Below are 11,688 nucleotides of genomic sequence, written 5' to 3' on the forward strand. Positions count from 1 at the left end.
TTTTATTCAGAAAAATTCAATAAGGAAGATAATTTTTATGTAAATTAAACTAACCAGTGCTTGGAAGGCAAGGAGTTAAAGTTCCATAATTTCATGACCTAAACACTAGGATGAGGTGGTGTGGTCAGCCATATTCTGACCACCTTTATGTGGTCAGCACCATGCTCTGGCCACCTTTTATCTCCCAAGAAAGACCTGGCACTCAATTTGATAGGATGATTGGAATCTGGGACTGTTCTGAAAATTTTTGCAATGGAAAAATTCCTGCCATCACCTGGGATTGAACCCAGAACCTTCCAGTTCGTAGCCAATTGCTCTACCTACTGAGCAATCCAGGTACCTATGGATTTCATCAAATCTGTTTTTAAAATTCAATTTCTTTAATACACATTTCTATTCTATATCACTTTCATATTCTATATATTGTAGATAAAATTAATATATTTAAACAAATATTTATTTTAATTGTAAGATATTGTCCTGCATTCTTAATTATAAAGGAAACAACAAAACAATTGTAACTAAGACATCAAAATGTGTGGCTCAGTAACAAACTCATAGCACACTGTATGTTCACTAATTTTCAGTTTTAGAGGTATATATAAAGGGGGAAAGGGAGAAAGGAAATGTTGAAGTGTGGGGAAGGATGGAAAATTGTTTGGTTGACGTAAGTTTGAAAACCCTTGTTTTAAGCATATTTAGTAAAGATTGATATCAGTTTGGAAACCCCTTAGGAATCTAAAAATGTTGTAAATGTTATGTTTTATTTAATGACGCTCGCAACTGCAGAGGTTATATCAGCGTCGCCGGATGTGCCGGAATTTTGTCCCGCAGGAGTTCTTTTACATGCCAGTAAATCTACTGACATGAGCCTTTCACATTTAAGCACACTTAAATGCCATCGACCTGGCCCGGGATCGAACCCGCAACCTTGGGCATAGAAGGCCAGTGCTATACCAACTCGCCAACCAGGTCGACTTAGGAATCTATATTCAATAACAATTATCAGCATAACAAATGTCTTTTAAAATAAAGCTCTTTTTTGCTATTCCAATGAATTATTTTAAAGTAAACTACTATATGTGAGAGTACTCCAAATACAGTAACATGAAATGAAAAATAAATATATATGGTTTATTTAACAACGCTCGCAACTGCAGAGGCTATATCAGCGTCACCAGTGTGCCGGAATTTTGTGCCGCACAAGTTCTTTTACATGCCAATAAATCTACTGACATGAGCCAGTCGCATTTAAACACACTTAAATGCCATCGACCTCTGCGGGATCGAACCTGCAACCTTGAGCATAGAAGGCCAGCGCTATACCAACTGCACTACCGAGGGCGACATGAAATGAAATAAAACTTCGTGTTATGATACTTACATTTAAATGCGGATCCGATGCTATTTTTTGAAGAAGTGAATTAAATTGCACCATTTCGTTTGATGACATATTAAAATTATGAAGCAAGGATTCTGATGCTAAGGGTCCAAAAGTACTATTCAGTGAAGTGTTGAGTTGAAGGCTGATGTCATCAATATCTTCTGTATGCTGAAGATGGGAAGTTCTCCAGGGTGATGGATTCTTTCTTCTATTTTCATACAATGGTGATTCCACCATTGTTTCTAAACTGGGACGAGTCATTCGTTTTTTCGATCTTGTAAAAGTTCTCGTATCTATGTTATTTCTTCTTAGACCTAGAATACAAACAAGTAATCAGAGAACTGCAGAGGAAAGATTTTTAAATATCAATGTATTTACAACTAACTAATACCTTGTTCTATTTCATCCAGTTCTTGTATAAGCTTCCTTCTCATCAACTGGAACTCATAGTCATTATTATTATCAATATCTTGTCGAAGCCACTTCTCTAAATTATCTGGAACATTTCTTCCTGTACTATTTTGTGGAATATATAGCCTAAAATACAAAAAAAGCATTACAGTAAGAATAATAGACTTACAGAAGGGATAATACACTGTTGTACACTGACTGGAAAAATGCATAACACAAAAAAAAGCAGAAGACTATCAAGAAAAATCAAGCTACAGTTCATAAATTATAAATATAAATAATACATTTAATCTATCACTATATTCAAACAGGTATCAGCTAAACATCTCTGACAATCACAATTAGATATAAATAAAAGAAGACATAAATAATTTCTAGGCAAAAACTGTTCCAGAGCTGGGTATCAAACTAGGGACCTTTGTCTGAGTGCGTCAATGCTCTACCGACTGAGTTATCCAGAAACTATACTCAATTATCCCAACCACATACCTCAAGTGGGTTGACAGAATGCCAGAGCCCAGCATTGAATGCACACTTACTGTGTTCAAACCAAGAAATGGATTCGGAACACCTCAAAATCTGTGCTTCATTGACTGGTCATGATAATATCTTTGAAAAATATTGGAGTGCAAGAGGTCAAATGACTTTATTGTCAATCATCTGGCATTAGAAAACAACAACAACAACACTTACTGTGTGACTTAAATTTGTGGTTTTCTGTTATTGAAACAGTAACATGTAAAATATAAATAAATAAATTAAGCTTCCTTTATGAAAAGGTTGCCAGGTTCGACAAAGCGTATTATATATAATTTGGAAAACTCTGGCTTATCAGGTAAGGGTGCACTCAATGCTGGACTCTGGCATTCTGTCAACCCACTTGAGGTATGTGGATATAAGGGGAAAATTGAGCCAGGGTCTTGTATAGTTTCTGGGTAGCTCAGTCGGTAGAGCACTAACACGCTCAGCCAAAGGTCCTGTGTTCGATAACCAGCCCTGGAACAATTTTTTCGTTGAAATTATTCAAGTCAGCTTTACAGGGAGCTATACCCGAAAAGCCAGATTTGTATAAAAGAAGACAATTTCTGCTATCACAATAAAATATCTTTAAGCATTTCACACCAAATCTCGGTAGGAATCTAGATAGGTGGACAACAAGATTGAACCTCGTGTGTGTGTGTGTGTGTGTGTGTGTGTGTGTGCGCGTGTGTGTGTGTGTGGCACCCCAAAAATTAACACTACGAAAAAATGAGTGGAAAGTGTTAACATATCGAAAAACTTACACTTCACATTAATGAAGACGTGGATACATTTCTCCCACTTCCATGAAAAAAATAATGCATGTGTTCACAATGATCTGGACATGCACTCTTGAACTTCAACTCTGCTAAATATCCGAGATCCGTAAATTCAACCTTGACATAATCGATCATCACGAGACATAGAATTACATGCTCCTTCCATCACCAGAACTAACGTCAAAGTGACAGAAACAAAATGAAAACAATCTAATATAGAATTAATGTGACGTCATCAAATATCAACTTATACATGTCCAGCTCGCGATACGATATAGCGTGGAATTGTTAATTAAAATCTAAACTAATCAAACCTAACGTTCATATATGCAAAATTTGCAACCAGAGCACGAAGGAAACTGCTTGATTTGATCTGGAATATACACAGGAAAATACATTCACGTAAAAATCATGCCACGACGGCACTCCATGACAGGTCAGGGCACGCGCCACAGCGAAACAGTTCCTGTCCTGTTATAAACATCAAAAATAAAATGGCTGACCACCACTTCGAATTGGCTGATATCAGTAAGTACGTAAACATAATAAAATCAAAACTACAATAACTGCTTTCCGCTGACTTTTTCTAAGTGTTTTCACATTAGGAAAAATAATAAAATTTTAAAACATTAATTTCACAAAAAAAAAAAAAAAAAAAAAACAGTACTTAATAGATAATTACCTAGAGTGGGATTTGAACCCATGTTCTCTGACTTATTAGCCCAGCACTCCAGCACTGAGCCACAGTGGTGGTGTAGTTTTGATTTCAAATAAAGACAAACCAATTTAAAATTACTGCATTATATGTCATGTGTACAATTCTTGAATAAATCTGCTTATAGATACTTGTATATCTATCATTTCATTGTGCTAATGTGGTCTTCCCTAGATTTCATGTTATTCCATGTTTTGCCCTCGAGTTCAAAATTTAAGTGTGCTGGGCAATTCACTAACTGTCTTTCTCCTTTCTGTAAAACAAACAGGGAAGGTTATTCGGTCCTCACCCCTGTCTAGCACTGGATATTACTTGAAAGAAGGGGGTGTAATTCTGTCGCCCGCCTACTATCACCAGTTGACAGCAGAGCATAGGCAGGCAAAGGATGCTTCCCACAGAGAGGGAGATGCTTTCTCCCCATTGGTTCGCACCAACGTGACGTCATTAGTCATGTGGGGGGTGGCAGCCGTGTTGAGCACAGAAGACGAGAGTCAAAATAGAGGCCCTTTGACCCTAGAACGAGTTGCTTCTTCCTTCCTATTAACGCCTCAACTCTTCATAATTGTCTCCCATAGCATTTCCACCTTCAATTCTCTTCTGTTCACTCAGACTTGCCTTGGCCATCACTATACTTGACTTCTCTCTCTGTGGACGCCAATCGCAGGCCATTGTCAGTGGACTTCATTAGAAGAGAGTAACCTCCTAACCACCTTCAGTGGTCATCGAATCGCAGGCCATTTATCTGCAAAGTTTCGATAATCAGGAACAACCGCTAACCTGCTTCATGTCTCTCAAATTCCTACTCGCTAACCATCTCCTAACAGGATAAGTGTCATTCTACCCCTTCAGGCACTCCTGTTACCCCTCAATTCTTATATTTCCAGTCCTAGCATCATTACACCTTCAACTCAACTCCAATCAGAGTTATAGGAGCAATTTTCAATATGCAAGGTTTTCACAATTGCATCCCTGTTTCCCCTACCTACGAACTAATGAAGAAAACTAAGTAGGTATTTAAATAAATCACTATATCTGTAACCAGAGTCTTTTCTTTCTACATTGCTTCACCCCCCACCCCACCAAGCTTCAGCCCTCTTGTTCATCATTCCTCTTTTCTTTCTCTCCACCACGACTACAGCCAGCAGAGGGATGCAATGGAGACTGGTGAACGACATACTAAAAATTAATAACAGCTGAGGAGAAATCAATATACACAGGCAGACAAAATGCCCAAAATCTAATTTTCGGTGTCAGAAATACTGAAAAGGTGTATTTGCACGAAAACCTTTATAAAATGATTTTTTGTAGCATTACAACAATTTCTCTTTCTACTTCGTGTGATGAGAAAGTATAAAGAAAAAAAAACTTGCGAGAGATGGGGAATATCTTGAACAAGACAAACTGTAGAAGAAGTGTTTTGACTGAAGAAAAACGAGATAATACTGCTATAGAATTAGAGTTAAAGATATAGGGCAAATATTTTTATAATACAAAAGGTCAGAAACCTACATCAGAGATATTCTTATGGTAATGTGCATGCTGAGAAGATAACACATTCGTTCAGGTTTTGTATGGATATTAATGTAAAAACAAGTTTAGAAACTACTACTACTTGCTCTCATTATGATGGTATTAATGTGTGGGTGGACAGCTCTTATTTGTCTGACAAGATTATTGCCAACAGGTTGTTTGTTACACTGTTTCCTGTCATTTCACTTTAGTTTTAACAGTGAATATAAATAGAACTTCGTTGAGATGTGTCAATTACTTCAATTACTATGATAGTATTAAAAAGCTGTCATTCTCGATGGTCTAGCAGATGCAATGCTAACGATTAGGTTTGAGGTTTACAAGTTCAAACCAGGCCAATGGCAATGAATTTTAAAGGGCAATAAAAATTTTTGGTATGATTTTCTTCAGGAGAGAAGTAACACTGTGGGTGTTGTACCAGCTTTATGGCTTGTGAAAGAACACTGTTCCTGATAGAGAGCTTCGGGAAAAATTCGTTGGGCATTTCTCCTCCACATTGAATTGGCACTGAATAACCCCTGCAGTTAAAATTATCGCTAAATACAATACAGAGTATTCCGCTCAAATATGGGCTGATAAAGTATATGCATATGTGGCAAATGCTGTATATGGCATAGGTAGTGGCAATTTTGATCTGTAACTTCCTGCAGCACAGACAGCAACAATTTCGAACTGTAATACCCGAAAATATCTCTCTAAATTGCCTACACATGTCTCAACATGACTCAGTTTTCACATACTGGTATGTGTCATACATAAAAAATTTTGTTCTAGTGTGAACTTTTTGGCTGGTATTTCAATGGTCTAACAATCTAATTTAATGCACACACATTGAAAAAAACTAACACTAAAAGTACGGTAACGACATGTCTTGATCTTTAAGAACTTATCACATTGCACAAAGCATACACACGCATTAGATGGCCTTGTAGTGGCATGACGTCTGACAACTATGATTCAGCCTTCTCTCTTGGCACAGACCAAAAGCAAATGCTCTGTCGGCCTTCTACTCACTATTAAGAAGGAATTAAGATTTAAAACTGAAGACCTAACTTTTTGAAGGGTTTAAATATAAAAAAAATAAGTTTCTGAGATATTGATAAAAAAAAAATACATTGCCAAATGCATGTTCAGATACCTCCAAAACCATCTTTCGGTGTACGAATGATTCACTTGCACATGAATTAAGATAAAGTACATTTAGTATGATATGCTCATTGGGACCAAAAGGGTGTGAATCATTTCAATTCATTCATTCATGATATGCTCACATGAATATACCTTCCTTATTTTGACTAAAATGAAAGTTGAAAAATTGGCACTCAGCCACTTTAGAAAGTTAAGTAGGTCTTCAATTAGAAATTTATGAAAATATAATTGAAGATTTGAGTGACATCGGACACGTAATTTTCTCAGCATGCACGTATTAAGCCATATGTTGATAAAACAGATGAAGAAACATAATATTGTGACTTTTATTCTCATTAACCACCACACATCCGACAACAATGTGACTTCATTATTAATAATTCAACCTACAACAATGGGTATTCCACTCAACACAGAAACACAAAAGTCGTTATTGCACTCCACACGATGTGTATTATAGAGAAGAACAACAATGTACTCCTAATTTCAATTAAGGTTCACAATGCACTATGTGCAGAACAGAACTGTCAGTTCACAGTTTGCTTGACTTGGCTAGTTCTTCTAGCTCACTGTTCAAGTTCGCTGCACGTCGAACTCAGGTCTTCCGAACTGCGTCGCACTCGCCTGGTAGACACTGTCACATTTACTGACTCACTCAAGTTCACTGCACGTCGAACCCAGACTTCCCAAGCCGCAGTTCACTGCATGTCGAACTCAGGTCCACCTCAGCTGCGGTCCACTGCATATCGAACTCAGGTCCCCTTGCTCGCTGCTGTCAAGGCAAGAATTGAAGACTGACAGACTATCTATCGGCCACTAGCGCTTTTATTACTACACCACGTGTTCTGGAATCTTCGATTCGTGTGGCTTTCTGAATCTTCTAGAGAATTCCGCTTCTAGATGTTCCCCTTGCTCTCTCTGCTCCACACCATCACCATAGCCTTCTCCCCTTGCTCTGTACCACGCTACAGCTCCTACCGAAGCTCGAGTTTCTGTTTCCTCGTGCCTTCCTTCTCGCTAGATGCGCTTGCACACTCCTGAGGCAACCAGAACAATCCAGACTGGTGCCACATTATTCTAATAATATTGGGTTGATGCAAAGGTTTGTAGCGTTTTTTCGCTGTGACAAAAGTTTTTATTTGACATGAATAAAAAACATATTAATCAATGATACATTTGCCTACATCATCTATGACTCTGCCAATGCTGGGGTAGTTTTTCGATTCCACATCTGCTGGTTTGGAGTTAAAGAAGTCGTCAAGCCAAGTTTGTAATGCATCTTTGTTATCAAAGGAATTCGCTTGATGACTGTTAGAGAACGAAAACGGTGAAAATCAGAGGGCGCACGATTGGGAGAATATGGGTAATGTGGAACCACCTCCCAACCAAGCTCCTGGATAAGTTAGCTGTTTTCGTCATGTTAGCAGAAAGCGAGTGTGCATTATCATGTTGCAGCAGCACTTGATGCAATCTTCCCAGTCGTTTTTCTTTAATTACGACTGCAAGGCATTTGAGTTGGCAATAAATGCCAATGGTTTCATTCCTGGGAAGCAATTCGTAGTACACGATGCTTATCCCACCAGATGCATATCATCACCTTCTATGGATGGACACTAACTTTTCTACAGTTGAAACAACAGAACCATTTTTGTAGTGTTTTTCCCGATGGCATTCTCCCCTTACACAACACAAATGTTTCGAGCTGCCTCCACTGCCTTTGCTCCTCTATTAAACTCAAACAGAAGAATATGTCGGAAGTGTTCGTTTTTTTTTTTTCCACTTGACACTTCAAATTCATTAGTCCACAAATAGCACAAACGTTCTTCAAATCCGCAAAATTCAAAGTGTATTTACAAGCACAACATTCCAAATAACAAATGACAAACGATAAACAATCTCCTAACAACGCAGTATTGTGATAACATTAAAAAGCTACGAACTTAGGATCAACCTTACAGAACAACAAAATAATAGAAATGCACAGCGCACGTTACGACAGGGAAGCAGAGAACAAATGGTGTGCTCCTGGTGGTCTGGCTGTGAAGCTTAACATTTAAAAATTTGAGTGCGATATTGGTGGTTTTGTTGATCAAATCATAGAGATTGTTAAAGATTAATGTTATTAGTTTTGTGTGTTTATGTTATTTAATCAAGATAATAAGTAAAAATTTCAACAGCAGAAGTATAGCTAAATAAAATATTAGTTGTTTTGACGAAATTTTCACTTATTTCCTTAATTAAATAACATGAACATACAAAAGACTCATAAAATAGTCATCAGGCTCTCGTCTCAAAAGAAATAAGGCGGCTATTTTGTTGTTCTGTGTATGTTGCCTACGAGATATGTCTTGTATAGAAAGGTGTTTCCCTCTAGTATCCAATCAGAAAATTCCATTGAAACGTTTAGCGCTTCTGGTGATCGGACAACAAAACAATGGCTTGCACAGTCTTGCTACCGGAAACTCCTCTCTCAGTTTCACCCCCTTGATCAACCTAATAGGTACTTTCAATACATTACCATTGTAGCCCACATACTGTCAAGCATTCCATTCATGTGTTAAAATCTGTGTTTCATGGGTGAATAAGCCATAATTTGCAGTCAATGGTAGCCCCACCCACCTGTCTGAATTACTTTTAACAATAGGAAGATCCTGAAGTAAGATTCTATGAAACAAGCCCTCACTACTGAGAATCTAAACAACAATACCTTACAAATAACCAGACTCATAATTAAATGTGATGTGCACCATGTGTGTGTCTCAGAATATTTAATAGATATGAGGCATGCATTTGACAAAATGGTAGACATTTCCAGCAATACCTAATAGGCCTAATGATCCGTACTCATACCATATCAAACTCGTTTTCTTCAGGTCTCATTAATGACTGCAAGAACAATAATTAATGGAATGCCCTGTATTAAGATGAGTACAACAAATTTTACATTATTTATAAATACATTTTTAAGGTTCTCATAAATACTACGTATTACAAGAAACCATTTAAAAATTTAATCATTATTTCATTAAAAATACTTTAGAATTGAAGTTTGAGGTGGAAGTGATACAGCTCTGTTACATGGTGGAACCTAATCCACAAGATTTCATGTAAGCCACTGGCTGAGTTAGGCATCTGATTTATCAGATTGTTGTGAAAACATTCAGCAGTCCATGATTGCAATGAAACACGAAACTGTATTTTAAAATTACAACACCAGGAAAAGCTGAAGCAATATTACTTTACTTATGTATAGGTAATGGTGAGAAGAGGAGTAATATAGCCTACATGGCAATAGTGTGACTCTAACCACAGTCACAGGAATCTGTGTGAAGTAGGTAACAAGTCAACGTGATGACTGATAAGTCACTTCTATCTTAGCTACAACTCAGAGATGATGGAGATATGGTACAATGAAAGAAGAGAAAATGTATCCACTATATACGTACACATGCAGACCTATTGTAAATACTTAGCCTAATGCATTTTTATTTATTTCCGTAACAATTCCAAGGAGATGAAAAAAATAAACAATCCGTTTCATATATTATTTACTTTAGCGATACCGTTCCTATCCACTACACCTCTACTTCTTCCTGTGTGATTTCCATCCAGTTAGATTTTAGCCTATACCTCACTCCCGGAAGTTAGGTTAGGTTATGTTAGTTTCGGTTATGTTCGCCCTGAAACCTTCGACCACACTTTCTCGAGGTGGCGGTATAGGCCTGTAATATTTGCCGCCATTAAAAACAAAACTGTTTCTATTTATTTTCACTGATCGTTCACAACATCAATACACCCCGTTATTTATTATGACGTTCACCATTCAGTATTTCCATAAACAAGAGAAAAGTATGTTATTGCTAAAGTAATAATTACCCCGTTTGTAAATTTTACAAACCGTAAAGAAGTAGCGTCGACTGTGAGGAAATTTAGTTCTTGGGAAAAGATAAATTATTATAGGTGGGCTAGCCTAACTGAATGTCAGAAATAAGTAACAATAACATTTAACGAGTGACGGAATTATATTATATACTGTAAATATAAATACACACTCTACTAATACTGTATCTTGGTGGACATACATAAACAAAGTGTCACAAAATTTGTTTACCATTGCCGTAAAGTAACTAATTATTTGAAATGTTAACCTCAAATTGCTCTATACATATAGGCCTAGTCTACGACACGCTAATGACTTCATATATCTAATATCAAGTATAACCTGTCCATTATTAACATGCAATGAATGTAAAATAAATATAGTCCAAGGCAAGATAGGCCTACTATCACAACATAAATATGTCAATATACAAATATATCTGCGGTATAATTTACAATTTCATGAACTCTAGTAAAATCATAGATTAAACTTTAAAATTTGATATTATAACGTACCGTAACTAAAGATACTACATTCTTCAAAATACACGTGAATGAAAAATAGCCTACTTCATCTTTATAGCCCTGTAATTTAAAGTTTAATAATGTACTACATTTGCACACAAGTGAAATTTACACAGTGAAATGCATTAATATTATCAAAAGTGGTGAGATTTCGTAAGCTCGTAATACTTACCATCTTTCTTCATCTACGAAATCTTCACTGTTTATTTTTAAAATATCGTATTCATCCACTGTCTGCACTTGATCTGTTTGAACAAGGTAGTTTTCGTTTGAAACACTCGTTAGCATTTTATTCCCAATTAAACCATTCCTTGTATGCTGCGACCTGAGTTGTTCGTTTTGAAATTCCAATTTTCTCACTTTATCTTGTAGCTTTCGGACTTCATCCCGAGGATCTACATCATCAGTCTTATTATCCATTGTAACGAACGTTACTAATAATACTATTTACTATTTTTATATCCAAAAATTCCAAAATTAGATGAACATTCACTCACACAAGGATACCTTCCCACATTTCCGAATAATTTTGATAACACGGCAATACCACGTAACATTTATATGAAAATACCGAGAGATCAGACAATTCCCTTCGCAACTCCTATCATGTGTTTCTTACCAACGTGAAGAAACTAAATGTTTCATCTCATTTCTCAACTTCAATATACTACAGAAAATTAAATTCATTTAAGAACTAAGTTTTTCTGGAGCCTATTAACACAATGAGTGTAATTGCTAGCTTTTGATAACTTTTCCATTGCAAAATCATCTGTGGCATTAAGCAACATACTCCTTTC

General features: G+C 36.6%; 1 protein-coding gene across 2 annotated transcripts in view; it reads right to left on the reverse strand.

Annotated features, from left to right (window-relative positions):
- Nucleotides 1–11,688, reverse strand: part of LOC138697811 (SLAIN motif-containing protein 2-like) — a 39,194-nt gene extending 27,506 nt beyond the window's left edge. Inside the window, exons 1-3 of one of the 2 annotated variants that reach the window (XM_069823333.1) lie at nucleotides 11,064–11,688; nucleotides 1,776–1,921; nucleotides 1,385–1,698 (exon numbers count right to left, since the gene is read on the reverse strand). In XM_069823333.1, coding sequence (XP_069679434.1) covers nucleotides 1,385–1,698; nucleotides 1,776–1,921; nucleotides 11,064–11,311 — 708 coding nt within the window. In that variant the 5' untranslated portion in view covers nucleotides 11,312–11,688. The remainder of the gene's footprint in view (nucleotides 1–1,384; nucleotides 1,699–1,775; nucleotides 1,922–11,063) is intronic. The other variant, XM_069823332.1, reaches the window with a different exon arrangement.

The sequence above is a fragment of the Periplaneta americana genome, chromosome 4 (genome assembly GCF_040183065.1).
Source record: "Periplaneta americana isolate PAMFEO1 chromosome 4, P.americana_PAMFEO1_priV1, whole genome shotgun sequence".
Taxonomy (NCBI): domain Eukaryota; kingdom Metazoa; phylum Arthropoda; class Insecta; order Blattodea; family Blattidae; genus Periplaneta; species Periplaneta americana.